At 63.1% G+C, this 27,873-nt stretch overlaps 1 protein-coding gene across 1 annotated transcript; it reads left to right on the top strand.

Moving 5' to 3' along the window:
- The first annotated feature begins 14,895 nt into the window (after positions 1-14,895).
- On the top strand, positions 14,896-24,997 carry GPR37L1 (G protein-coupled receptor 37 like 1). The gene is given in 4 exon segments (XM_035561362.1): positions 14,896-14,996; positions 20,610-20,697; positions 20,700-21,536; positions 24,160-24,997. Coding segments are annotated over 4 exon segments (1,839 nt in total). The 3' UTR covers positions 24,973-24,997.
- The last annotated feature ends 2,876 nt before the right edge of the window (positions 24,998-27,873 follow it).

The following is a 27,873-nucleotide window of genomic DNA, read 5'->3' as shown; positions in this document are numbered from 1 at the left end:
CCCCACGGGAAACTGGGGGGTTTTAGTGCCAGGAGGCCAAATTTCCCCCCTGTGCAGCCCCTTGGAGAGGACATCACACCCCCAGGATGCGCTGTGAGATCTTCCTGCTCCCCTGGGGACAAACCCTGCGTGTCCCCAGCCCCTGAGGCTGATTCAGTGCTCAGTGCCTGGGGTGCCAAGCGGGCGCAGGGCTGGTTTCTGCACACCCATGGTTTCTGTGCAGTCCCAAAGGGCGAGGTGCTGCAGCACTGCCCCTAAAACATCCCCTCCTGACCCAAAACCCCGCAGTAAATCTGCGTCAGGGGAAGAGCAGGGGGGAGGCACACCCAGAGGGGAACTTGCCCAGCCCCAGCATCCCCCCCCACGCCTCACCCAAAGCCCCTGTGCTCGGCTCTGAGGTCTGGCTCTGTGCCCCTTCCAGCCCCACAGCCTGCCCCACAGAGGTGGCAAGGACACCTTCGTCTCTTCTTTGGCGTTGCCTCCACCGCTCCATGGGTCCCAGCGTGGCATGGGGCTGCTGGAGGCTGCGATTTGCACCTGCCTTTGTCCAACACCACATTGCTCTGCAGCAGCAATCAGGGGGACCAGTCGTGCAAGCTGCCGCGGCTGCGACAGCTTTTCCTGGGGTTTGAGGCAAGATTTTGAGTAGATGACCTCTGAGATCTGCTCCCTGGGGAATGTGGTGACCCCACGAGTGCTCTAGGGCACCTATCTGAGACACATCTGGGGCCAGCCTGATCCCCTGGGGGGTTGCTTGGGCGACGACTGTCATTCCCATACGGAGCTGAGTATCTCCTGGCTGTAAACCAGCCGGAGGCAGGAGACGAGCCCTGGGGAAGGCAGCAGCACCAGCCGCTCCTGTCTTACACCAAATTCCTCTCTCCTGTGCCCACGGAGGCTGTGCTGAAGCCCGAGCCCAGGTCCTACAGCCGGCAGCTGCTCTGCGGTGGCAGTGCCTGCCCTGGCCGATCGGCCGATGGATAACGCCAACAGAGCCAGCAGTGTCCCGGCAGGCGGTTTCTGGGTGTTTTTTGCCCTCTCCTCGCACTGGCTGTCACCTTCTGGTTTTGCAAAGCAAATCCCGCTGTGGGGTGGCCACGCAGGGGTGGTGGTGGTGTGGGCCATTTGCTCATTTGCCAGGTAAATTCCCTGGGGAGCAGAGCACGCAGAGCAGGGTGTCCTCCCTGCCCGGCCCCACCAAGCTGACAGTGGGGTTTGGGGGTGCCCTGCTCCACGCCACCCCCTGGCAGCCCAGCATCTGCTGCTCGCTCCCTTCTCCAGCAGATCCACCTCCAGGTAACCCAGCCAGAGCAAGGAGCGTCCCTCCCCTGCCGAGCTGGTGCCAGCGCTGGCACATACCTCGCATACCTGGCTGCAGGCATCACCAGCCCTGCTAACCCTTTCCTACTCTCCTACAGCAACGCCCGCCTGGCCCTGGCCTCCCCCGGGTGCCGCCAGCCTCCTTACCCAGCCCCAGCCCCCCCAAAGGATCCAGGCACCGCTGGCACAGCCGGCACCGACACAGGCACGGAGCCGAGGGAGCAGAGGTGGTGCCAAAATTTGTGCTTCGCCGCCTCTGCTGCGTGTGAGCCGCTTTGCTCCACCGGCAGCCCAGAGGGCAGCTCGCAGGGTTTGAGCCCAGCTGCCTGCAGGCTGCTTTACACCCCCCTCTTTCCCTTCCCTTGCACCTCCCTCCGGCAGCCCCTGAGGTGAGGATGCTCCAGCAAAGCTGAAGTCACGGTGTGTAAAGGTATAAAGGCTCCGTTGCAGGAGGTGAGGGCTTGGCAGCAGCTTTTTAACCCCCTGGGTGATCCAAGGGCTGTCCTGCGCCCCTGGCTGTGCCTGCAGGGCTGTTGGGAAGGGAGCTGGGGGACAAATCCGCCCGCACCACACATGGCTGTTTGTGCTGGGTCATTGTTTTGGCACAGACATCGCAGCCCACTCCTGGCAACACACATCCCTGGAGAAGGAGGGTCGCTTTGCCTCTGAAATCCAGCTGAGGCCGTGTGTCAGAGCAGACCTGAAGGGCTGCCTGTGCGCTCCTGGTGCTGTGGGTGCATTTTGGCACACAGGTGGACGCGTGCCTCTGCGTGCGTGCCTTGATGGGTGGCAGTCTGCATGCGAGTGGGTGCCCACGCTGCAGGTGTCTGCATCCCTCCTGGTGCACAAAGGAGGGTATGAGCTTTCGTCTGCCCAGTCCTGCTCCTTCTCCACTGGTTCTGCTTGCAAGGAGCCCGTGAGTTCTCCTCTCTCGTTTCACCCTCCCTAAGAGCTCCTCCTGCGCCCTCCCTCACCCTGCTGCCTGCCAGGAGGGCTCCGTGCTGCAGGGTGTGAGACCTGGCTGGAGTAAATCCCCCGAGCCAACCCGCCTGTCCTGGCCGTGTCCAGACACACAGAGCCCACATCCAAGCTCCCAAGCCCCCTCCATCCAAATGCCAAACTTCATGGGGAGGTGGCTGGGGTACCCTGAGCCGTGCAGGCTGCCCAGCCTCTCGACTGCTCCTCCAGTTCCTCAGAGACCTGCGCGGTCCATGGTGGAGCAGGAGGGATGCAGAACGGGGCAAAACCCTCAGCAGGACGTTTTGTGCCCGAGGAGTTTGTGCCTGCGCAGTCCCAAGGCTTGAGCAAGGCTTTAGAGACATGGGCAGCTTGAGCGGCGCCGCCAGGACCAGCACGGCTGCTGGGGGTTGCACTCGTAGCATGAGCAGAGCCATTTGAAAGCCACTTTGAAACCCCAGCAAATAGTCCAGAGGACAAAAGGGGCAAGCCAATCCTGAGGCAAGCCACGAGGACACGCAGGTGCCTTTGGAGGACACCGAAGGTGAATTTTGGGTCCAGGCAGTGCTTGGTGCACGCTGTACTGCCAGCCCCTTGCTGGGCGGAAGGGTGGGACGGAGCCTGTGCTAACTGGGGCCACGAGGAGTTTTGGGGCTGTTTCTTGAAGGGATGGGTCCCAGGAGAGAGCAGGGACTGCCAGCCAAGGCTCACACTGGTGCTGGGTCCCGCCTGCTGGCCCTGTAACCCCAGAGGCTCTGCCAGGCACTGGCTGCCCCAAGCTGCGCCAGCCTGGGCACACTGCAGTGCCACCGGCACCCCGGGGCTGGCGGTTACTTTTCGGGTGACTAATGGCAAGTGCCCAGGTGACAAGGCTGGCACCGGTCCCCGAGGGCAGGCTGGGTTGGCTCGAGATGGAGATGTGAGTGGCGCTGAGCCCTGCTCCACGCCTGGCGCTGAGCCCTGGGGGCATGGTGCAGGGACGAGCAGGGGCAGCCCGGCAGGGCGCTCAGCGCACCGGGAGCAGAGCGCAGTCTTGCACCTCCGCTGGGTTTCCATCTCCCCAGGTGTTGTTGCCGTTCCTGTATTGCCAGCTCCCGAGCGAGAGGAGTTGAAGGAAACCGCAGCTCGGTGCTGAGACCAGATTTAGATCTTGCGGCTGCCGCAGGAAGCCCGCTCCGGGGCATCTTCCAGCACCTCGCACCCAGCCTGGAGCAGGCTCCCAAGCTGCCGGGTGCCCTGCTCAGACCCAGGCAGCATGCCTCACGCTTACCGAGGCTGCCTGCACTCCTGGGGCAGCCCCATGCTGGGGAAAGCGGTGGGTGAGCGTGCCTGGGGTGATGCACAGCAGGGTGCACAGAGCATGGCCACTCTGCAGCGCACCCGGCATCCCCCAGCAAGCAAAACTGGTAACGTAGAAGGGGACACGGCCCTGGGGCATCCCCCAGCAAGCAAACCAGTAAGGGGGAAGGGGGCACGGCTCTGGGGCTTATGTGGCCGAGCCAAGACCACCTGGCAGCCCTGGGTGCTATGCCCAGGGCAGCTCTGAGATCCCCTGAGGAGCCACGAGCTTCCCCACCTGGCCGGGAAACCGAGATCTGAGCCTGGACGCCGCGTCCAAAGGCTGCTCACACCCTGCCCCACGAGCCTGGGGCTGCCGGCGAGTTGCACAACGGGCAGGGCCCAGCCTTGGCACCTGCTCCGCGGCTGCCAGCCCTGGGGAGACCCAGCCCCATCCCCACAGCCCCCGCGTCCCCTCCTGCCCAGGGGTGCTGTGGTGCGCAGCCACGGGCAGGGCCGTGGAGCAGCCCAGGCGGTGACAGCTCCAGGGACCTCACCTGCAGCCAGCCCAGTGCCCTGTCCCCTTCGTCCTGGTGTCACCATGCCCCGGGTGGGTGGCAGCACCATCCTGGCATGCTGCTCTTTTTGGAGGTGGTGAAAGGCACAGAGAGGGGCTGGGAGTGTCCCAGTGAGACCGGCCCCCCAGTGATGGAGGAGAGGGGTCCGTGGCGGTCTGCTGAGCGGTGCTGCCGGCTGGGAGGTGCTGAGCCAAACTCCGCAAGCGAAGCAGGCGGCGTGCCTGCATTTTCCTCTCCGTGCCTCGTTTCGTGAGCTGTTTGCTCTGTGCTTTGGTACGAGGCATTTCCATCACCCAGCGGCGGGGCTGGCCCTTCTGCACACCTTAGGGTGCCTGGGGGAGAAGATTGCTGACCTTCCTGGGGTCTCCAGCTCTGAGACCCCTCTGGGAAGCTGTGCCCCCAAGACAAGTGCAGTGCGTGATGTGCTCAGCCCCATGGAGGATATCCCCAACGTGTCCTCCCTCTTGCAGGCTTTTCGATAAACTGAATTATCCGCCTCCTACCTGGAGGGGGAAACTGAGGCAGGGCACGGTGAGGACTCGCTCCCCTCTGCAGGCAGCACCAGGACCCTGCATGGTGCTGTGCTGCCCGCGGGTGCCCGCGGTGCAACTGCACGCAGGAAAAGGCAGCCTGGCCGTGCAGGGACAAAGAAAACGGAGCCGCCTGGGGCACGCGGCGGGTGACTCAGCCTCCACGGGTGGGGCGAAAGGTCCGGGCTTCACCAAAGCCAGCCTTTCGCAACGTGTTTACCAGGACGCAGGCAGCCTGTGACTTCCAGGAGGGGCAGCCCGGCCTCAGCCCCAAACCTGCTCGCCGGGCTCAGCCAGGCACAGGAGGGGCTGGGTCCCCACCCCGGCCTCGCTGGCTCGAGGCACGGAGCCTTGCCAGCAGCCTCCCGACGGGGCTGTGGGGGCTCTGCCTCTGCCCCTGCACGTGGGGAAGTGATGCACACCATGCTGAGGTCGGGAAACAAGCTCCCAAAGCAGCCAAAAAATACCCGAGCGCTTCAAAACGCAGCCCACGGGGAGGTGGTGGCGCATCGGAGTATTTATACCCGCATGAAGTCACCCCGGGGAGACGGGCAGAAATTTCCCTGCTTTCCCTACCCCGTTGGCTAACCAGTGTCCCAACCCCATGGCCACCCCCTGCCAGCCCCCCCATACGTGTCCCAGGTGGGCAGGCACGGAGAGGGACGGGCACGTCCCGGCTCATGGAAGGGTTTGGAGCAAAGCTCCCGGTTTGGAAACTCCGCGGAGCAAAGCCAAGGACAACAAGTCCAAGTAATGTTTTACTCCGTTTCAACATTTTGTGGAGCTTGGGACGGGAAATGCTGGTCAGAGGAAGAAAGTACCAATATTTTGTTCTGCAGTGAGCTGGGATGGGTGGCGTCTGGTGGGGGCCACGTCCTGGCAGTCCCCAGCTGGTGAATTCGGCTGCGCTGTTGCAGCACCACCAGGGATGAACGCCCAAGAGCAAGGGTTCGCCACCAGCACTCGTGCAGCCCCCTGAGCCTGGGAATGCCAGCCCCTGGGCTGCAGCTCCTGGCACACGGGGTCCCCCAGGGAAAAAGGGTTTTGGGGCCATCTTGGAGATCCCAGGCACTTTTGGCAGGGCCGTGTCGATCCCTGCTGCGCTGGACGTGGGGCACTGCAGAGCGATGCCGCTTGCAGGTCACACCTGACCAGCGAGGCCCCTCTGTCACGCTGCCAAAATAACGATTTTTCAGCACTTGGCCTCAAATCACAGCTCCCAGTTAACCCAGCTGGGCGCTGGGAATGGCTCCCTAAAGAAAACCCCGTGTGCGCCCCTGTCCCGCCGGCCTCTTGCTGGCAGCTTTCCATCGTGTGACTCGTGCCAGCTCCAGCGCCAGCGGCTGGGAAGGGACCTGTGCCACTGCTTTGTCCCCGGGGCATTTATTGGCATTTATTGCCCACCCTGCGCGGTCACCAGCCGAGGTCCAGGCTGGCAGCAGCTCACGCCGCAGGCACAAACCGGCGTTCCCAGCCTGGCACAGCAGCAGTGGGCAGCTGGGCAATGCTTGCTGCTGCTGGAGACGGTGCAAAGCGTCCGTGCCAAGGCTGGGCACTGCTGCCGACACCTGCTGCGGCTGCCCGGGGAGGGCTCAGCACCTCCGCTGCCCCGCGGGCACCTGCTCCTCCCTGCCGGTGCCCGAGCTTTCACCCCAGCTCCTCCACTGCCCCAGCACCACAGCAGGAACGTCGGGGAGGGCAGGGCCCGCAGATGAAAGAGAAACGTCTGCACCCACCCCATGCCAGGAATATCTGCCCGCGGGGTGTGTGCTCCGTGGGCACGGCTGCTCCTACATCAGCTGCTTCGTGGAGACGGGGCCCCAGCACGGATAGGGGGCCCCATCCAGCCCAGCCCCTTCCCCTCCTGGTGCTGTGCCCGTGGCTGCCCTGCCTTGGCACGGGAGGACCCACAGCCTCCCCAGTGCAGCAGGACCAAGCAGCTTTTGGCTCCCGTGGGTTACAAAACTCGTGCCCAAATCGATGGGGTCAGAGGGTGTCCGGGGAGGAGCCGCGCAGCACATCCCAGGGCTGTAAAGCGGTGACGCAGCTCCTCTGCTGCTCCTGTTTTCCCACTCGTGTGACTTTCCCCCCTCGCCGCGGCCTCTCCCTGGGGCCGGCTGGCAGGAGCGGGTGACGACACGATGGGTGGCTGCCACCTGCCCCGGGCGGCCACCGCCCCACGGTGGCACAGGGACACGCGGGGAGTGGGGCACGAGGTGGGGGTGGGAGGGCTGCGCTCCCCCCTGGGCCAGAAAATGGTTGTGGCGGGGCAAATTGGGGCTGGGGTCTCACCCTGAGACCCCCAGACTTGAGTCTCTTCTCTCTCCATCCTTGTTTAGTGATGCCCCCCGTTTGGTACCTGCTCTCCTCCCGAAACCGCCCGGCCAGCAGCAGCTTGGGGGGCTCTGGCAGACGGCACCCCCCGAGGTACCCCTGGCCCTCCAGCCGGCTCCGGGTCTGAAATTAAGTTTTATTTCAATTATTGTATCCATAACGGCGAGGGACGGAGCAGGCACAACAAAAATAACCAGTTTCTAGGGCAACCAGGAATCGGGTGGAATTGTCTCCTTGGTGAGAGCGCCGTCCCCATCGGTCCCCAGCCCGGTGACACCGCAGATCTGTGACACAGGGGATGCACGGGGCGGGGGGTGCGTTGGCCACAAAAAGGATGTGAAAGGACCCAGGTGGTGTGGAGCAGAGGCTGCCATGAGCAGGATCCCTTCCCTCCGAGCCCTGCCAGCCTCCGAGCACCTTCCCTCCCCCGGCTCGGTGCCGTCCCGTGGGGCTCCGCGAGCAGCAGAACCGGGAGGAATTTCAGCAGTTTCGCAGCTGGAGGAGCAGGACAGGGACCTGCTCTCTCTCGGCCCGTGAGTCACCGCCCAGCCTGCACCACCCACAGCATTTTGCCACGGATGAGTGGCAAAAAAAAAAACAAAAACAACAAAACAAAACAAAACAAAACAAAACAAAACAAAGCCCTGGTCCCGCGCTCTCGCCAGCACTGCTCACCCGGCCGCACCGGGGCAGGGATGGGGGGTCCCGTGTGGGGAGCTCGCTGGGGGGGTCCAGCAGCCCGTGATCTCTGGGGGAAGGCGAGGTGTGCTCCTCGTTCCTCCGTGGGAATAACCACCCGTGGGGCTGCACCGGGTGGTCCCGCACCCATCCCCGGAGCAGCCGGAGGGAGGCCAGGTGCCCCGGGGCAGCTCACGGAACCACATGAAGCTGCCGTGCCCACTGCTGAGCCTCAGCCCTGGAGGTTCTGTTGGGACGTGGGCTTGGGCTGCCCTGCTGGGAGCAGGGCTGGTGGGACACATCGACCCCAAGAGGGGCCTCCAGCCTCAAACCTTCACCAGGTTCAGCCTCCAGAAGCCTCCGGGGTCTCTTCCACCGACCTCAGCCCCAGGAAGAGGTCACCACAGAGGGTGCGGAGGCTCCGCTGGGATGTGGGCTCAGGCTGCCCCGCTCAAAGCAGGGCTGGTGGGACACGGGGGGGACCCCAAGAGGGGCCTCCAGCCTCAACCCTTCACCAGCCTCAGGTTCCAGGAGCCTCTGGGGTCTCTTCCACCGACCTCAGCCCCAGGAATAGGTCACCACAGAGGTTGTGGAGGCTCCACTGGGACACGGGCTTGGACTGGCAGTGCTCAGAGCAGGGCTGGTGGGACACATCGACCCCAAGAAGTGCCTCCAGCCTCAACCCTTCACCAGCCTCAGCCTCCAGAAGCCTCCGGGGTCTCTTCCACCAACCTCAGCCCCAGGAAGAGGTCACCACAGAGGGTGCGGAGGCTCCGTTGGGACGTGGGCTCGGGCTGCCCCGCTCAAAGCAGGGTGGTGGGACACGGGGGGGACCCCAGGAGGAGCCTCCAGCCTCAACCCTTCACCAGCCTCAGCCTCCAGGAGCCTCCACGGTCTCCTCGCCGGCCTCGACCTCCCTGAGGGAGGCACCCCGGGGTCGCGTGATCCCGGTAATTTCCATTTCGGCTGCTCTGACGTCATTTTTAATTATTTTTTTTCTTTCCCAGCAGTGATTTTGCTCGCTGGTCCAACCCTTCGGTAACCTGGGGGCTCCCAGCCAGGTCCAATCAGAACGCAGCTGGGGGGGTGAGGGGCGGGCTCTGATTGGCTGCTTGGGGCTCTCCTGAGTGCTGATGGTGAGAGCTGGGCTCTGATTGGCCGCCCTGGTCCCTCCTGAGCGCTCATTGGTGGAGCCTGGATCCTGCTGCTGGGGGCAGCACCCATGGGTGGCGAATGGGGCGGGGTGGGGGGAGCCTGGTGGGCGGGGGGGGTACGTGGGGCAGTGAGGGAGCCTGCCCCTGCCTCGCCCCATGGGCATGGACTGGGACCGGGGTGAGACCAGGCACGGGGGTGGGACACCCGTGGGTGCTGGTGGGACCCCTGTGGGGTGATGGGGGGACACCCATGGGTGCTGGTGTGACCCTGTAGGGTGATGCGGGGACACCCATGGGGTGCTGGTGGGACACCCATGGATGCTGGTGGGACACCCATGGGGTGATGGAGGGACCCCTGTGGGGTGATGGACGGACACCCATGGATGCTGGTGGGACACCCATGGGTGCTAATGGGACCCTCATGGGAGCTGGTGAGACACCTGTGGGTGCTGGTGGGACACCTGTAGGGTGATGGAGGGATCCCCGTGGGTGCTGGTGGGACCCCCGTGGGAGCTGCTAGACGTGTGCTGACCTAGCTGCTGGTCCTCTGGCACCACAGGGGCTTCCTGGGGCTCTCGGTGCTCTGGTTAAGAATCCCTGGGGGGCTCAGCACTGCCCTCCACCTCCAGAGAGGCCCCCAAAGCCGAAATCACTCCGGCTCATCCCTGTAGCCCAGCACTGATCCCCCCCATGAGGCTCCCCTGGGATCCCACAGGGTCTGGTGCACTCCCCTCACCTCTGGGTGAGAACATTTCTCTGGGTGAAGGTCCTGCCTTTTTTTTTTTTTTTTTCTCCTTTCATGCAAACTAATGTGTTCTTTCTTGTTTTTCCCATTCGAGGCACCTGTCCTGACCTCGCTGTGCAGAGCCCAGCCCGGGAAGCTCCCCAGCTCCCCTGCAGCACCCCGGGGCTCACCGCCGGCGCCTTTTGCCTTCCCTCCCGGTGAACCCCACCGCTCGTTGGCTCCAGCCCTTTTGGCAGGCAACCACCTGCTGTGTACTTAAAAAATGTTTGAACGTTAGTTCGAATGTAAGTTTTCATGCCTTTAGCAAGTCGCTCCTCAAAAAAAAAAAAAGGTTTTGGCTCGCCTTCCTGTGGTTTCGCGTTTCACTTGCCCCCATTTCTGCTCTGTGCTGCTCGCCGTGTTTGGACATGGTTATAACTTAATCAAAGATATCACTTTACTTCCAGCAGGCTCCCGCGCTTGCTTTTAAAAAACATTTGCTATAATACTGCTAGAATCTCTTTGGACAAACAGTGTACATTTACTGAGCGCCTCCAGTACCACCTCTGCGTAATTCCGTGCTATCAGCAGACATTTTACTCTTTTGGTGGCCTCTTTAATGGCTTAATTTCCTTGCTTTCTCAGTTTCTTGATTTTAATTGAGTCCATCTTGCACATAAATATTTCTGCGGATTTTACAGCGCTGTTTTTTCTGTCCTAGGACATCGTCGTGGCCATCAGAGCCACGATTTGGGCTGGGCTCAGTGCCCTGCTTGTAGAGCCCTGTAACAGACGGGCTAAAATGGGGATGGATGAAGTGTGTGTGTGGGAACGGCTGGGTGTGAAAGCACCATGAGAAACCCTAAAGAGGAAATAATGAGAGTGGCCTACGCTGATAACCAGGGCCACGATCACCGTCGGGCATCCCTCTTGTAGGGGGACGTGAGCAAGGCTCAGAGGCCAAAGCAGCCGCTGTGGAAATGGCTTAATTCTTAAAGGCCGTCAAAACCTGTCCTCGCCTTTATTGCCAGCAATAAAGAGGTGCCCCCGCCTGCTGGCGTGGCCTTGGAGGGTCCCCTGGGGGGTCCCACACCTGGCTGGCAGGAGCTACCTGCACGCCCTCGCTGCAGGGAGCTGGGGTCGGTAGGGAAAGGGGTGCCCGAGGGGTGCGTGCCCGCAGCGGGGTGGAGGTGCCCGTGATCGCGACGCCCTGCAGGGGAAGAGGTCCCCGAAAGACCCTGGTCCTCCCCCCCCACCTCCCCGGCAGCGTGGTGACAGGTTGGTGTCCTTCCCCTGCCACCCCATCTGCCTGCATTCCTGCGGGCTGACTCAGGGGCGTGCAGACACCACCTACCCTGCCCAGCAGTGTGGGAGGGCGCCGCTCCTCCTCCGGGCACAGCAGGGGCAGGATTCGGCCACCCGAGGCCATGAAATCGTTTGGGACGGTGGGTAAGGTCCTGGCTTCAAGCTCGGACCATCGTGCAGGGCTCCTTGCTCCACCAGGAGGAGGAGGAGGGTCCCCCTCTGGGTCTGGGCACTGCTCTTCGCTCTCGCAGCTCCCCCGGGGCTCCTCTCCCAGGGGGGTGCTGGGCACGGACCCCACTGCAGGACCCCATCTAGCATCCTTGAACAGACAGGAATAAAAGTGAGAAAATCGTGACAGAGAAAAGTAATTTCAGCAAACTGCTATTTTTTAAAAAGCACATAAAAGTAGGTGCCCAGAGGTGTGTTTGGGTTGGGGGCCGGAGGTGTGTCTGTATGCCGGTGGGCAGCGAAAGGCATCGTAGACCAAAAACCGTGCTGGAGCTCGGAAATAGCAGCCCTGTCCCCAAGTGCCAGGGACCCTTTGGGACTGAAACTGAAGCAGGAATTACCTCCAGGGAGCTCCCGACCCCTGTGGCACCGATCGGCCGGGGCTGGTGGGAGCGGAGCAGAACCGCGGTGCTACGGGAGAAGCCACGACTGCCCTCCGAGCGTGTGGCAGAGCCCGAGCCAGGCCTCGGTGGCAGGGGATTTCTGTTTTAAACAAAGCCGACTCAGTCTCTCACCCTTCCCTCCCGACCTCCCTCCCTCGCAGGGTGTTTGCCCAAGGGGCACGGCCAGCTCTGCGCTGTGGCACGTGGGGTGCAGGATGCTCGGAGCCCCTCTGCGTCCCGCGGGATCCTCCGGGCAGGTCGGGGACAGGACTTGCACAGGCATCAGTGGTTATTCGGGCAGGACCTTTTATCTCCAAACCTCGCTCACCTCACCCTCCACAAGATTCAGGCAGTGCAGCCGCTTTTCGCCTGTGCTTCCTCGTTTTGGGTACATTTTGGCTGCTGTAGGGTTGGGATGGAGGGAGACATGGGGCATGTGTCGGCACCATCGCCCTGCCCTGAGCGCTCGGAGCTCCTGGAGTTAGTGGGGTCATTGCATTTCTCAGTGCTTATCAGCCTGCCGGGTCACTGGTCCCACTGGTTATCAACAAAGGCCACTCGCATAACCCCTGCCCCGGTGCTTCTCCTGGCGCTTTCACGTTGAGAAGTTCCATCCACGTTTCAGACCAATTTTAACATTTTATTTACAGTCTCTGTGCCCCGATCCTGCCAAGATCCTGCTCTGTGCTCCGCAGTTCTGGGTGCAACGTGCGATCTGCAGGCTGATCCACTGAAATCCATCCAAGCAGTTTTGCTCTTTGATAAGGAACATTTGTGGTGCCGCAGAAAGCCGCTCTGCTCAACAAGGGGCACGTTTAATGGTGCTAGGGCTGGCCCGAGATTCTGTCCAATGCAAAAAAATCTCCAAGTAAGGTTTGGCAGTTTGGGTTGCAGAAGATGGGAGCTGCCTTGACCAAGGAGGGGTTTTAAGAACTTTTTCAGGGCAGTTCCAGGTTAAGATGTACTTCGAACGATCTCCATCCTTGCTTCATTTGGAAAACGTCCTATTAAAATCTGGAGCTGATTTCCTCACCATTTTATTTCTAAACCCAGCGCCGTTTGGTGCAACCTGCAGCTGTGCCGTGCCACCGAGTGGCTCAGGTGGTGGAAGGGACGTCCTCCCCAGTGCTTTTCCCACAGTGTCCGTCCCCGCTGCGTCCTGGCACCGCCGGCAGCACCACCACCGGTCTGGCACCCTGCCCTCCGCCCGCCCCGAGCCTGGCACGGCGCTGGCTCACACACCTTCCTCCCCGCAGCACCTTATCTGCCAGGCAGTCCCAGATGTTCCCACATTTCGTGATTTGTTGGTTGTTTTTTTTTTATTTTAGCCACAAGCCGGAGCTTGCAGTAGCCTGGGCACATGGGGTAGGGGTGGCTCTGCGCCTTCCTCCCCTCTCTGGGGCTCACGCAGCACCCTGCAGACAACGCGGTGCTGTGCCACGGATGGTGCTGGCGGGACATCACCAGTCGGACCCCGCTGCCTCTCTGTCCCACGTCCCCTCTGCCTTTGCTCTGTGCTGGCAGTCCCAGGTTTGCTCCCACACAGTGAACTCAGGGAAAGTGCTTGCGTTTCTGCGTGACCCCGCAAAGAGGGAGAGACCCTCCAGGCTGGGCAGGACTTTGTGCCCCATGAGCTGACTGCTCATGGCTCTGCTCTGGTCCCAGCACCTGGAGCTGGTGCTTGGGGACACGGTTCAGTGGGTGACATCGGTGGTAGAGGATGGTTGGACCAGATGATCTGGGAGGGATTTTCCACCCCTGACGATTCTGTGACTCTATGAGCCAGCGGGGCAGCTCCCGGTGAGGCGAGCAAGGCACGGCAGGCAGCAGCCCGTGCCCATGGCCACGAGCACCTTGCTGCCAGGGGACAGGGCCAGAGGGGCGAGGGGTCAGCCACCAGTCCCAGAAGCGTTCCTTGGAGCTAGACAGCTTCTCCCTGGGGGCAATGGCCCCAACCCTGGCGGAGCCGGGACGCCTATCAGCTGAGCTGTTAAGCCTTTTGGCAGCTGCCTCGGCGAGGTGTGAGTAACCAAAAGATATCCCCCGCCTACAGTCACGAGTGCTGGGCAGGAGCACGGGCAGGCTATCAGCCCCACGCTGCAATTACTGCTGCATCACCCGTGGGCCAGCTGGGCTCGCGTCACGCTGCCACGCCTGGCAGATACCGGCAGGATGGGGCCGTCACCCTGTGACTCAGGGCCACCGGCGCCGGAGGCACTGACCTGGATCTCAGGGAGAGCATCTTGCGAGCTGCTGCCTCGCTGCAGCCTGGAGAAACCCCAGCACGTCGTGGGCTGCTGGCTGGCGGCACTGTGGGTCGGTGTCTCGGTGCTGAGCAGCTCGCTGCGCGGGGCTGAGTCACGAGAGAGCAAGGGAGAGCTGCGCAGGGCTCCTGGGGTTTTCTCCGTCTGGGAGGGAGGCTTTGCCTTCCCCCCACCTGTATCATCCAGCATCCTCTGAGCTGCTGCTCAGCACCACATCCCTGTGGAACAGGGCCTTTCAGGCAAAGGCTCGGGGGTTTTCCATCCTGAGCCGGGTCTGTAGGCACCTTCAGAGCACTCAGTGCCGATCCCGTGCGTCACCGGCACCTTGGAGGGGTCCTGCGCACCCCATCACCTGCGTGTGGCCACACAGCACCGGCACAGCCCTAGCACAGCGCTGCCCACAGGCACCAATCCTGCAGGGCAGGGCACGGACAGGTGATGGCTGTGCCCCCCGCCATGAGCTCCTGCTCCCCAGGACGATCCTCTCCCCACTTCTTTGGTGCCAGCGATGAGAACAGGACCAGCTCCGGGGGACACCCGTGGCACCTGAGGTCTAGCAGTGCCCCTGCTGGCTCCAGCAAAGGCTCCTCTGGGTCCATCAGGGCCAGGAGGGGGGGGTTTCTGGCTTATTCCCGCCCTGATTCACCTATGGGCTGCCCTGGGGATGCAGCTGTGCCCCTGTGGCTGGGACATCTCAGGTGGAGGACAGGTTCCTGAGGCCACTGTGCCGAGCTGGTGGCCTGGGAGGTGACAGCACGGAGAGCCCCCCAGCACTGGGGGGGCTTGGAGAAGGGGAGGGCTTCTTGGGCAGAGGGTCCTCAGCCCCGGCCCTCATTTGCATGCGCACAGAGCAGGGAATTTCCCCATTTTTTTCCGTCAGCAAGCAGCCGAACTTTCTGCAGGGTGACCTTCGTCCCCACCCAGGGTGGGGCGACTGCGGCAGCTGCCAAATGTCACCGCGGTGCTCCGCTCCCCGCCAGCGCTCTGGGGGCAAATCCCCCTCCCTGAGGCTCAGCAGGGCTGTGGGCAGCCCAGGGCACGGTCAGGACCCTCCTCAGCACCCTCACAGCACTGGCTTGGTGCACAACGAGCAGGCAGACCCCCCCTCAGCCCTGCGTGTCCCCAGGGTCCCCGGTTGGCAGCGCCCCGCAGGCCAGGGCGCATGGCGGTGCTGGCTCTGCAGGGCCTGGTGGCAGCCACCAGCGAGGATGGACAGTTCTGGGGATGCTCAGCACCTCGCAGCGTCAGGCCCTCAGTGCCGTGGTAAGGAGCCACTTGGTTTGAAGGGAAATGGGGGGCAACCAGGAGAGGCAGCTCAGGAGACCGAGCCTGGATTTGGGGTGGGGGGCTCTGAATGGCAGCGTGGAGATCTGTGTCCCCACTGCGAGCTGCTCACTGCCAGGTCCCCCTGGGTGCACCACGGCCCCTCACACTGCTCCAGGTCTGTCTGTGCCCAGCGCTGGGCATGGCCCCATCCTGCAGTGACAGTGCCACCAGGCCCCCTGGCAGCCCCGTGGCACTCGGGCACCAAGCCACGGTGTTCCCGGTAAGCACAAACCACAGGATCATAAAATTATTAGGCTGGAAAAGTTCAGGATCACCAAGTCCCACCACCAACCTGACCTACCGAGTCCCATCACTAACCCACGTCCCTCGGTGCCACGTCCACATCTGTTAAATACCTCCAGGGACGGGGACCCCACCACCTCCCTGGGCAGCCCGTTCTGATGCCCGACCCCGCTCTGCGTGAAGAAATTCTGCCCCATCTCCAAGCTAGACATCCCCTGGCACCACTTCAGACTGTTTCCCTATATCCTATCACTTGTCCCTCACTTTTGCTCCCTGACCTTGGCCGGTTCGAGCAGCGCACGGGAGGCAGCCAGCGCCGTGCTCGCACAGCACCGCAGGGCTGCTCAGCACCCATCCTCCTGCGGGCAGGTGATTTTCCATCAGGGCTTCCCAGCGCTGGGGCAGGCACCAGGGTTGCAATCGCAGGGCACCCACACCGCCTCTCCCTCTGCCGACACCGGCGGGGATGGCAGCGGTGGCCTTGCACCATCCCCTCACCCCTTTGGGAGCCCCACGGCCCCGGCTGCGCCCTGCGCCCCAGGGGGTTTTAGCCCCCACGCTGCGGGAGGAGCCAGGACTCCACCGGTGATGTCCCCAAGGACTTAAGGAGGGGATGCTGCGATAGTTCCCCAAATCCCAGCTCTGTACAGCTCAGAAGCTCCCAGCTGCAGCGTGGCACAGCCTGAGCAGGGGACGCAGCAGCTAGGGAGCCCGAGGTTTTACCCAGAGCAGGGAAAAATGAGGGGTCACCAGAAGAGTCGGAGGCACCGAGCTGAAGCAAACAGAGAGAACGCCTTTCCCCCAAAAAAATGAAGGTAGAGGGTTTGAAGATGGCCTATTTTCTGCAAGGACCTCGGTTTTGCTCCCAGTCGCAGCTGTGCACTTGTGAGCCCTCCTGCCTGCATAGGGGATTGGAGGGCAGAGAGCCGAGTGGGCTCGGGCAAAGGGGCCGAGCTCGGCGCCTCCCCGAGCAGCCTCTCACTGCTTCCAGGACACGGCTCGTTTTATTGCCCTGGCAAATATTGTCTTTTCCCTAAGCTGAACTCGCCTTGGGCTGTCAGTTCCTCCCCCTGGACACAAAGCGACCGCCCCGCTGCCAACAGAAAGGCCGATAAAACGCCTCCCGGTGCAGGCAGCGTGGCCCCAGCCCCGCAGAGAGCCCGGCCACCCCCAGGCAGCCCCGGCAGCTCCTGCTCAAAGAAATCCCCCTCGCCCTCCTGGTTTCCCCACTGTGGAGCCAGGCTGAGCCTTCACATCATGCTTTAATGTGGCTCCTGGTGGGAACGCTGCCTGCAGGGAGGAGGAGGAGAACCGGCGGCCCCGTGGGTTTGCTCTGCACGAGCTCCTGGGGAGGAGATAGAGAAGCCATGGGCAGCTCGTGGAAGCCTTCCACAGTTCCTGAGCAGCTGGAGAAGCTGCTCCAACATCGCTGCTTCACCCCAAAAAATCACCCAGCTTCTGGGCCGAGCCACCAGCGTGCAGGGTGGGCGCTGCCAGGACCCTGATGGGAACGCCAAGCATCCCGCAGCGAGGTGGGCTCAGCACACGTGGGGTTAATCCGGACACACAGAGCAGGGTCTCGGCCGCCAGCAGTGAGACCGGGGGAATGGGGGCTGTAGTGGTGCTGGTGCCCACCGCAGGGCATCCTCACCCAAGCCCACCTCCAGCTGCCCCGCGTCCACAGCCCCACGTCCTCGCTCAGCAGCTGTGCCTGCACCAGCCCCATCCATGTTTGCCGTGTCCCTTCCCTGCCCTCTCCTCACTTTCCTAAGAAGCAAGCATATCACCGTGAGGGCACAGGGCAGACGTGCCCAACCCCCTGTTGCTGCTTTGCTCCTGTGGATGCTGGAGGTGCAAACAACAGGGAGCCCTTTCCCTCCTCTCAGGAAGCGTTTGGCTCTCGCCTGCCCTCCCGGCCACCCCAGCAAGAGGGGACGTGTGAGGTGCCACCAGGCGGGTGGGTGACAGCAGGTGGGTCACTGCTCAGGTCTGCTGTGCTCCTGACGAGAGCGGAGCACGAGGTGGATGGCTTCGGGATGTCCCAGGGGCTTTGGGGAGGCTGCTCGGCACTGACATGGCTCGGCACCGTGGTGGGGCCCCTGGTGGCCGAGCAGCAGGCACATGGCCACATGAAGGAGACCCCCAGGGCTCCGTCTGATGCACGCCACAAGGAGCTTGTCCCTCCTGCAAACAGCTCAGCATCGCTGGTGCTGTCACCTCTGAGAGGACATGCTCCTGGCTCCGTGCACAGACAGCCACATCCCTATGTACGGGCACCCAGCCGGCTCCCCGTCAGCACACCTGTGGGCGCTTCGGGCACATCGCTGCCAGGATTTCTATTCCAGCCTCCTCCATCTCAGCCGTGTGTGGGCGCAGTGGTTGGGAGGTGAAGCTGAGAGGCTTCGTGACTCTGAAACTCTTCTGGCTTTGCCCCTTTTCTATCAGATAATTCTGGACTTGTTACCGTGGGGTGCTGTCCCCATGGGCCCAGGGTGGGAACACGCGATTCTTAGGTTGGATGAAGTATCTGGAAGGGGGGATTTGGGAAGAAACCTCTCCCGGGTCACACTTGGGAGCTCTGACTGATGCAGCACCTCCCCGGAGACGTCTGCAGGACGCAGGCACACACCCATCTCCCGAGAAACAGCCTCAGCCTGTCTGTGAATCTGGGCTGGAGGAGATAAATGTGTGGTTCCCAGTGTCTGGGGCTGCTGTCTGGCCCCCAAACTGGGGGCAGCCTCTGCTGGGGGAGCTCCTGGACGAGGGGTAAGGGGAGAGGAGCTCGGGGCGGCGGCTCGGGCAGCCCGCCGGGGTCACCACCGTGGCACCCGGGTGTCACCTTGCCCCAGTGAACTCTGCTGTTGTCTTCAGGCAGTTCCCTGACACACCTGGCTGTTGTGCAACAGCAATGAAATGAAACTAAAAATAGCTCCCTCTCCTTCCAGAAAAAACACTGGGCTGAGGGTGCCAGCTGCCAGCACCCTGCCAGCAGCCGAGGAGCGCACCGAGGGCTCCCTCCTCCGAGCTGGTGCGCGCACTGGGGAACGCTCTGCTCCTCCTCCTCCTCCTCCTCCTCCTCCTCCTCCTCCTCCTCCATCTCCCTCTCCTCCTCCTCCTCCTCCTCCACCACCACACCAGGGAACAGCTCCCCATCTCCTACATAATTACAACCGTGGCCGTGCTCGGCTGCCCAAGTTGCTGTGCCCAGGCTCCGCTTGCGTCCCCACATCTGAGCACAGCGCCGTGCCCCTCTGCACACCAGTTTTCAGCATTCACAGCTCACACGTTTTAGGGGTTTGTTGCCCGCTAATGAGAACATTGGCTCATTTGAGATATGGTTTGCTGGGCCCAGGCCAGAGCAGTCACAACCCCTGGGGCTGGTCTCCTGACCCTTCACAGGTTCACCCCTGGCTGTAGCCACCTGCAGCCTGATCCTGCACGACCCTTGGGCATCATTGAGCTCTGGCAGAGCTGTTCTTCCCCTCCTGCAGGTGGGATATTGGAGAGTCGGACCAGAATTCACTTCAAGGGGAGCACCAGACCAGAAATCCCCTTGAGGTGCCTGTCCCTGTGCACCCACTGCTCCCAGGACAGACCTCAGCCATTTCCACCGCCTGCCCCTGCAGAGCCCAGCAGGAGCTGAAATCCTCTGCTCCCCTTCGGCCGGATCCAAATGATGCTCACAAAGCACAGCGCTCTCAGGAGACGAGGAGCAGCACCTGGGGGGTGGGAGAAGCCACGTGAGAGAGGCAAGAAGCCAGGCACAGCCCTGGGCTGCTGGTGAGCCCAGAATTTTGGGGGCCGCTGCTGCCTGGCAGCATCACGGGCAGTGGGGAGAGCCTACGAGGGAGGAAGGAAGGGCTTGCACTGGGCCAAGTGGTGGGAGAGCAGAGCCTCCTCCTGCCTCCCCTGGAGGGCCGGGGGGCCGGGGGGGTCTCTGCCACCAGCTGAGGTGACCGAGCACCACGGGCCGGCTGCCCACAACATGATTTTGAGCACAGCAGGAGCACCCCACTGCTGAAACCCACCTCGTCGGCACATGTCCTGCTTCCTGCCAGCTGCCGTCACCCTCTGGGCTCCAACACCGCCCCACACGGAAAAGGGACAGACCTGAGCCCCCCATATCTGGGGTAACCCCACTACCTCCATCCTGGCTTGCATCCCTGTGGGCTGCCTCTGTGCCACCGGGCTTGTTCCCAGCCGGACCTTGGTCCCTAGGGTGCTGCAGTCACGGGGAGGAGGTGACAGTGCAAGGGGAGAGAAGAGACAGGGGACCAGGAGCACAGAGGAGAGGTGGAGGGTGCAGGGGCACCATGTCTGACCTCAGCTTTTGGCATGTTTAACTCATGCTGGGACCAACATGAGAGCACACAGGCAGGGCGGGATGGGCAGAACACAGCCGTCACTTGCAGCTCGCCATCTCCTGCAGCGTGTCGATGGGTTTTTGTAGCAGATCCAGCAGATCTTTTGCAGCAGATCCAGCAGCAGCCAGGCTGCTGAGGGTTCGTGCTTCCCCGTGTGCCGTGGGGACTCCTGCACCCTGAGGATAGAGGAGGAAGGGCGAGCGCTCCCACTGCTGGCTGGGGAACTGCTTCGTCCCCGGGTGCCCGGGTGAGAAGTTAACGCAGGCGTGGTTTACAAGTTACAAATCGCAGCAGAGAATTTGTGAGTTGGGAACCTCGTGAATTGAAGTGATGAATTCCTGCATTCACCTGCTAGGCTAGGCAGTGCAAAGGGGACAGAGCCCCTGCTTGTTGCTTTTGTTTCTTTTTCCTCCTGGAGCTCATAAAATAAAGTTTAATTTACAAAATATGTTGTCCTGTAAATCTGAGAGATCCAAATGGAGCTCTTAAAGTTTAATTTACAAAATTTGTTGTCCTGTGAATTTGAGAGATCCAAAAGGCCTGTGACAGGAGAGTTGATGGGAGTGGGGAGAGGTGGCTACAGGGGATCGGGGACCCTCAGTCCTATCCAAACCCCTGTCCCAGGGGGAAATCAGCAGGGGAAGCAGCAATAAATCTTGGGAGAGCAGGGCCAGCAGATCTGACGCCCCAGAGCAGCAAGGAGCTGTGCCGGAGGGCAGCCTGTCCTTCCTTGCACCCACATCCCGCTCCTTACCCGGGAGCTGGCCAAGTGGCCTGGCTGTTCAAGGACATCCTGGGTGCAGGCTGAGAGTGGCAGGGAAGGGGACAGGGGACACGCAGTGCCCGTGTCTGGGGGCTGGCAGGTGGCAAGGGCTGAGCTCTGAGCTCTCCCTGGCGCTCAGCCCTCGGCATCCTCAGCCCAGGCTGCTCTGGGGGGTGCCAGGGGGATTTGGGGTGCCGTGGGGACGTGCCGGGATGCCCGGCCCAGGCTCTGGCGTGGCTCTGCAGTGCTTGGCAGCCTCCCCGGGAGCGGGTGGGTGACCAGCAGAGGGCCTGTCTCTGCCTCTCCCCAGCAGCTTTTATTCTGCCCAGAGCTCTCCGGAGAGCCCAGAGCAGCGGCCAGAGCCGGACAGAGCGGGTGCTCCTCCAGACGCCTCCCTCGCTCCCCGCAGCCCCGGGGTTGCTGCGCTCGGGGCTGCTGCATCTCCTGCGACCTCTTCCTCCAGCGGGTGCCTTGGGGACCATGCCTTCGCCGCCCTCACTCGTCCTCCTGCTGCTGGCACTGCTGGGGACCGCGGCGATGCGAGGCACAGCCGGGCAGCCTGGAGGTAGGACGCTGCCCCGCATCGCCCCGGAGGTGCGGCTGCGCCGGGGCACGGTGGAGGACTCCAAATCGGTGCAGCAATACGTGCCGGGGGTGCGCGTGGAGTTCCCCCGGCCCATCAACTCCGCCAGCCTGCACCCCACCAAGGCCCTGGTGCCCTCCAGCACGGACCCCGCGGAGCAGCAGCGAGGGGTCCCCACGGACGGGCAGGGGGTTGAACCCCGAGCAAACCTCACCACGGTGTCTGACAGGAGGCTGCAAATCCAGAACCCGCTGTACCCAGTGACGGAGAACTCGTACAGCGCCTACGCCGTCATGTTCCTGTCCCTCATCGTCTTCGCCGTGGGCATCATCGGGAACCTCTCTGTGATGTGCATCGTGTGGCACAACTACTACATGAAGAGCGCCTGGAACTCCATCCTGGCCAGCCTGGCCTTCTGGGACTTCCTCATCCTCTTCTTCTGCCTGCCCGTGGTCATCTTCAATGAGATCACCAAGAAGAGGCTGCTGGGGGACATCTCGTGCCGCATCGTGCCCTTCATGGAGGTAAGGCGCTGCACGGGGCCCTCCAGGGGCTCCTCTCTGCCCCCTTGTTTTGGGGCCTGGCACAGGGGCTGTGTGTCCCAGACCCCACCACGGGGCTCTGCAAGGAGCCGAGGGACATTCCCAATGTTACCCCTCCTGCTGCCTCTGCCCTGGGCTCTGCAGCCAGCACCGGTGCTCCCAGGGCTGAGAAGAGCCCATGAAACCCTCCTTTGTCCAGCCTTCTGTCCGTGGGATCCGTCCGTCCGTCTGTCCCCGTCCCAGCCCAACACCCCCAGTGCTGGCTGTGGTGGCTGCTGGGGGGGGACTGAGGGCAGGGGGCTGCAGGTGGGGCACTGGGGAGCGGTGCTGGGGCAGGATTAGGGTCGGGAACCTGAGATTTTTCCTGATCCCCAAGCCCCACGTAGGACAGGGTGGCTGCCATTTAGAAAAGGCTGCTGGGGTCGTGGTAATGGGATGGGTGGGGTGAGGAAAAACTCCCCCGGGTGTTTTTGCAGGGTCCTGCTCTTGCACTGAACAAACCCAGGCTGTGGGGCATCCCCTGTGCCGCTGGCCCCCTCCATGCCCACGCCCGTCAGACAGCCAAAAAATGGCCCCAGGATGTAGACTCGAAGAATCCCAGAACCATTTAGGTTGGAAAAGACCCTTCAGATCGTAAAGCAGAACCATCAACCTGACCCTGCCAAGTCCACCACTGAACCACGTCCCTAAGCGCCAGGCCCACTCGACGGCATACGTCCCATCACAACCCCTCCCCAAAATCCCCCTGAGCTGTCCCGCTTCTGCTGGAGGCTGGGACCCGCAGGACTCCTGGGTGCCATTGCAGGGGGGGGGGAGGTCTGCAGAGGCAGGGGGGTCACAGCTTGGCACCCAGTGCTGCTGCTGGGTCCTTTGGGTGCAGGCCTGGGCGATGGTGCCCACAGCTGTGTGCCAGCTGCCAGGCACGGCTCTGGTGCTTGCTGGAGGAAACACGGGGCAGTCCCATCCCTCCCAGCCACATCCCCACTGCTCAGCAGGCAGGGGCTACTCCTTTCTGGGGGGTCTCATCCCTCTCCTCCACCTCAGGCCTCCCATGTCACGGCCATGCAGAAAGAGGACTCAGAGAGGGGCAGGAATATGGAGAGGAAAGGGGGCAGTCCCCAAACCAGCCCCCTTCTTGAGGAGGGCCTGCCGTGGCCTGAACCCCAGGCCGTGTCCGTGGGGGGGTTCTCCTGGAGGTAGCATCTCCGAGTGCAGTGACCCAGCAGCACCACGGTGCCCTGGGGACAGCTGGGTCCCCCCAGGGGGCAAGAGGGCTGCTGAGACATGGGGGCTGCTGATGGCACAGCCCCAGGGAGGCACGGTCCCGGCACGGTGCAAACATCTCAGGCTGCAGGATGGGCCCCACCAGGAGCAAATCTGCTCTCCCCCACGGTGCTGGGTCACAGGGGAAGGGTGCTGTGCTGAGCCCGAGCTGCACGCTGGGACCATGGGCACCAGGAGGGAGAGGAGAGACTGGGGAACAGCACAGGGTGGAGGAGAGGCAGTGGCACGGCCAGCGCCGTGGTGGCACACAGCATCCATGCTGGATGCTCAGGGTGGCTCTGGCTGTGGGGCAGAGGTGCTGGGACACGAGCAGTGGCCCTGGGTGACGGGGCAGGGAGGAAATTTTGGGCTGGGGCTGTGGTGCTGAGTCGGGGGAGATGCTGCTGAGTGTAGCTGGATGGTGACACTGGGTGTTGGGCACGAGCGGCTGTGCTCTGCAACGCTCACGAGGCCGAGCCAGGACCACTGCAAAAGGCTGGGCGGGGATGCCCGACCTGGTTTGGGGTCAGGGTGCCGGCCCTTTTTCTTGCCAAACCTATTGGTGGGTGGCTTCGTGAGGCCAGGAATGGCCCCGGGGCCAGGAGGCACCAGCATGTGACTGCGCCGTGCTCCTGGGGCTTGGCGCTGAGCGATGCTGCGTCCCCGGAGCCGGGATGATGAATGCTGATTGTGACCCTCAGTGCCTTGCCAGCCCTCCCTTTGCCTCCTCTGGCCTCTTCCCCTTGGCATACGGGGATGTTTTTCCTGCCATTTTCAATGCAGCGGAAATTGCCCCGAGCTGATTTGTGACAAGGGCAGCTCTGGCTCCTTTGGGCAGCAGGAGGCAGGGCAGGGACGGGGCAGCTGGGGGGCCCTGGGAAGGCTCTGCTGAGGGTGATGCTCCCTGCTTTTTCTCTCCTAAACCCATTCAGAAAGGAGGAAGAGCCTGAGGGACAATCCTGCCATCCCCACCCCGGCTGGATGGACAGACAGCCACCCACCGAGGCCTTTCCCTGCTGCAGGACGGGGAGCGGGGCAGGGACAGACAGGGCATAAAAGGGACATTTTATTCCCGTGCCCTTTCAGCAGGGACAGACAAGTCAAAAAGGGACATTTTCATCCCGTGCCCTTTCAGGAGTCACAGGAAAGCGGCCCCAAACCTGGGATGCAGCCACAGGCCGTGACCTCCGTAAAACCAGGGAGAAAGGCTCGAGGGCTGTGGGCTTGGGTAGTTGGGGGTTGGTCACTGAGGTGATAAAACCAAACCCCCCAAGGTGATAAAACCAACCCCCTGAGGTGTCCTTGTAGAGAAACCCACTTCTTCTACCTCCCCCCTTGCTAGGTGTCGTCGCTGGGAGTCACCACCTTCAGCCTCTGCGCCCTGGGCATCGACCGGTTCCACGCAGCCACCAGCCCGCAGGCCAGCGCCCGGCCCATCGAGCGGTGCCAGTCCATCATCGCCAAGCTGGCCGTCATCTGGGTGGGCTCCATGACGCTCTCGGTGCCGGAGATCCTGCTCTGGCAGCTGGCGCAGGACACGTCGCCCGTGTCGGGCGCGGTGTCGGAGTACTGCACCATGAGGCCTTCGGCCAAGCTGCCCGAGTCCGTCTACTCGCTGGTGCTCACCTACCAGAACGCGCGGATGTGGTGGTACTTCGGCTGCTACTTCTGCCTGCCCGTCCTCTTCACCGTGAGCTGCCAGCTGGTGACCCGCCGGGTCGGCGGCGGCGAGAAGAAGGCCGAGAGCCGAGGGACGAAGCACGGGCAGTGCGAGAGGCACCTGAACTGCACCATCATCGGGCTGGCCGTCGTCTACGGGCTCTGCGCCACCCCCGAGAACGTCTGCAACATCGTGGTGGCCTACATGTCCCCTGACATGTCCAAGCAGACCTTGGACCTGCTCGGCCTCATCAACCAGTTCTTCCTCTTCTTCAAGTGCTCGGTGACGCCCGTCCTGCTCCTGTGCCTCTGCAGGCCCCTGGGCCAGGCCTTCATGGACTGCTGCTGCTGCTGCTGCGAGGGTTGTGGCCCCGACGCCGCCTCCAGCGAGGGCAGTTCCGACAGCAAGCTCAAAACGGAGATGTCCTCCTCCATCTTCTTCGACAAGCCCCGGGAGTCCCCCCCGCCCCTCCTGGCCCTAGGCACGCCGTGCTAAGCGCCGCCCTGGGGGCTGTAGAGATTCGTTTTGCCACCTCCTCCCGAGACCAAACGTCGTTTTAGTGCCCGTGTCTGGACGTGGAGCAAAGCAAGAAGCAGCAGCTCAGGGGCTGCGCCGGGGGGCTTCTGACCCCGTGTTGGGCAGGCGGGGGTCCTGGCCTCGTGGCTACGTCGGCGGCTTCCTCGCCTCTGCCCAGAGGCCGGGAGGACAGCAGCACCCTCCATCCTGCACCCTCCGTCCCTGCTGCCCGGCCGGGCTCAGGGGGTGCTGCTCCGGTGATGGAGCTGCGCAGGAAAGGTCCCCTCCGATACCAAGGAGGGTTCGCAGAGGACTTTTAGCAAACGCAACCTGCCCTCGTCCTGCCCCGTCCCCTCCTGTCGGCCCCCTTCCACCGTAGGGGAAGGTCCCAGCCACCAGCGGGTCCCAGCAGTGCCCTGTAAGAGCTCAATAAACCAGTAAGCTAGAGCACGTCGTGCCTGCAGCCGTCCAGCAGCGCCTGGGGGGGAATCTGATTGGGACCCCCGCTCCTCCCTCGGGCTGGGGGGCTCTGGGTGGGCATGGGCAGCTTGGGGAGGACGTGGGGGGACACACAGGGGCAGGAAAGCAGTCCCACTGGGGCAGGCAGCACCTAAAGGAGACGGGGAAAGGCGCCCAGCTCCCCTGTCCCAGTCCCTCTGGGGTGTTGCTGAGCCCCCTGAGCACCAGGCTCGGAGCTTTGAACTGGTCCCAGTAAAGCCCAGCACTGGGCTTTCACCCACCCAACCCCACGCATCCTTTGCCCACGGGGAGGGCAAATGCTCCCCAAATGCTGATTTCACACCACCGGCTCCCCCAAACCCCACGGCCTCCCCCTCGCCCCGGGCTCCTGCTCCCTTTTGGGGCCGCTGAGAGCACCCCGAAGGTGGGAGCGGGCCGGGGGCAGGCTGGCGGTGCTGGCCCCCCCCGTGCAGGGGCTGTGAAAGCTCCTTGTGTGCGGCTGGCGCCCGCCCCAGCCCGTGGGATGCCGGGGCGAGGGAGACGGGTTGCTACGGCCGGGTGAATGCGGGGGGCTCACTGCGGGCTTTGTGCGCCGCCGGCACCCACCGAGCTTGGCTTTCTCAGCCCTGTTACCAAGGAGACAAAAGCCCCAGTTTTTCTTCCCAAAGCACAAAATCGGGTTTTTCTTTTCCACCGCCAAAACCCAGCGCCCCCCCCCCCCCCACCCCCCACCTCCCCGGGCCGGTGTTGGCGATGCTGGTGCCGCAGGGGTTTGGGGGCTTCAAGGAAGGGGAGAAAAGGGGGGGGTCCCAGCTCGGGGTGCAGGCACAAAAAATGGGGTGCGGGTGGCTGGCAGGCTGGCTGGGGGACAAGCAGGGTCCTGGTCGGGGTCCAGCCCCGTGGGGGCGGCGGGAGGCAGGGAGAGGTGGCCGCTCTCATGCGCTCGCTCCGTGCCGCTCCGTCCTGAGCCCCGGCCAAGGGCAAACAATGGGCGGCTTGTTGCTGCTGGGTGCGTGGGGAGGAGGGAGCCAGGCTGGGGGCAGGGAAGGAGCAAGTGTGGGGGGGCTGCGGGTGATGCAGGGTCCCAGTGCAAGGCTGGAGCCCGGCCCCGCTCAGACCCCGCACCCAGGTACCCCGGGCAGGGGGCTCGGGAGCACGAAGCGCAGCCCTGGGTGCAATGGGACAGCCCCGAGGGATGCAGGGCAGGGGTGCCCCCCCACCAGCACTGGCCAAAAGCCCTGGGAAGGAGCTGGCACAGGTAAAGGGGGCAGGGAGGTGGGGCAGGAGCCCCCCCAGCAACCCCACACCAAAACCAGTGTCACCATCCCACAACAGCGCCGAGGCCGGGTGTGGGTGAGGAGGGTCTGGCAGCAGCGATGGCCACAGCCGGAGGGTTTCTGAGTCCCTCTGCACATCCAGGACAAGAAAATGAAGCAGCCGGGGCCATCAGCCGGGTTCCAGCACCGGGTGCTGCAGGGCGAGGAGCGGGGACCCCATCCTGCGAGGCACGGGCACGGCCCCGAGGGCGGAGGGGTGGCAGCTGCGGAGAGCAAGCAACGACTGCAACCACCCCCAGCAACGCAAAATTGTTAATTTATTATCATTAGGAGGCAAAAAAATTGTACAGTTACAAGAATCATTTCCCGACAGAGGTCAAGTCTGAGCCAAAATATCTCTTAAAAAAAAAAAAGGGGGGGGGGGGAGGAATGACGACACTTTACAATTCATTAAATTAAAAAAAAAAAAAAAAAAAAGGAAACCTCTCTTTGTGCAATTCTGCAAAAACGAGAACAGAAGAGGACCCCTCCCCCGGCCTCACCGCCCCCCTGGAGCCGCGCAGGGGCTGTGAGAGCCCCCACCCCAGGCCACCCCCACCCTGTCCCCCCCAGCCTGGGGCTGGGGACAGGCCGGTGCCTCCCCGCTGTGCCGCCCCACCACGCGCCCCCCCTGCTGCTGCCAGCATCCCCCCCTGCCCCCCCCACCCAGCAATATTCCCCCCCCCCCCCCAAACTGGCCCAGAGCAAGCTGGCCCGGCCCCAAGGCTGCACAGAGACCTCACAACTCAGCAGCGGGCACAAAAAAACCTCCCTGGCTCCCCAGGTCTCTTCCACCACCCCCCCCCCCCCCCCCCGACCCTGCCAACCCCAGGCCCCCCAGGCTGGGGAACAGAGCCGGGGCTGGTGCAGGAGGGGGACACATCCCAGGGCACCCCCTCGCTGCAGATGACACTGGGGAAGGTGTCATCATCCCAGGGGAAAGTGCCTCCGTGTCCCCCCCCGCCCCGTGATGTCCTCGGCCGAGGCCAGCAGCCCCCAGCCCCCCTCCGCCCCCCCAAAATGCCCTTTGGAGCGTGCGGGACCACCCCAGCCTCCCCGGGACGCGGGTAAGAGGTGCCTCCGGGGGCAGCTGGAGCAGAGAGGG

This window comes from Cygnus atratus, chromosome 24, assembly GCF_013377495.2.
Source record: "Cygnus atratus isolate AKBS03 ecotype Queensland, Australia chromosome 24, CAtr_DNAZoo_HiC_assembly, whole genome shotgun sequence".
NCBI lineage: Eukaryota > Metazoa > Chordata > Aves > Anseriformes > Anatidae > Cygnus > Cygnus atratus.
Note: the sequence above shows the minus strand (reverse complement) of the source record. Positions and strands in the feature narration are given on the sequence as shown.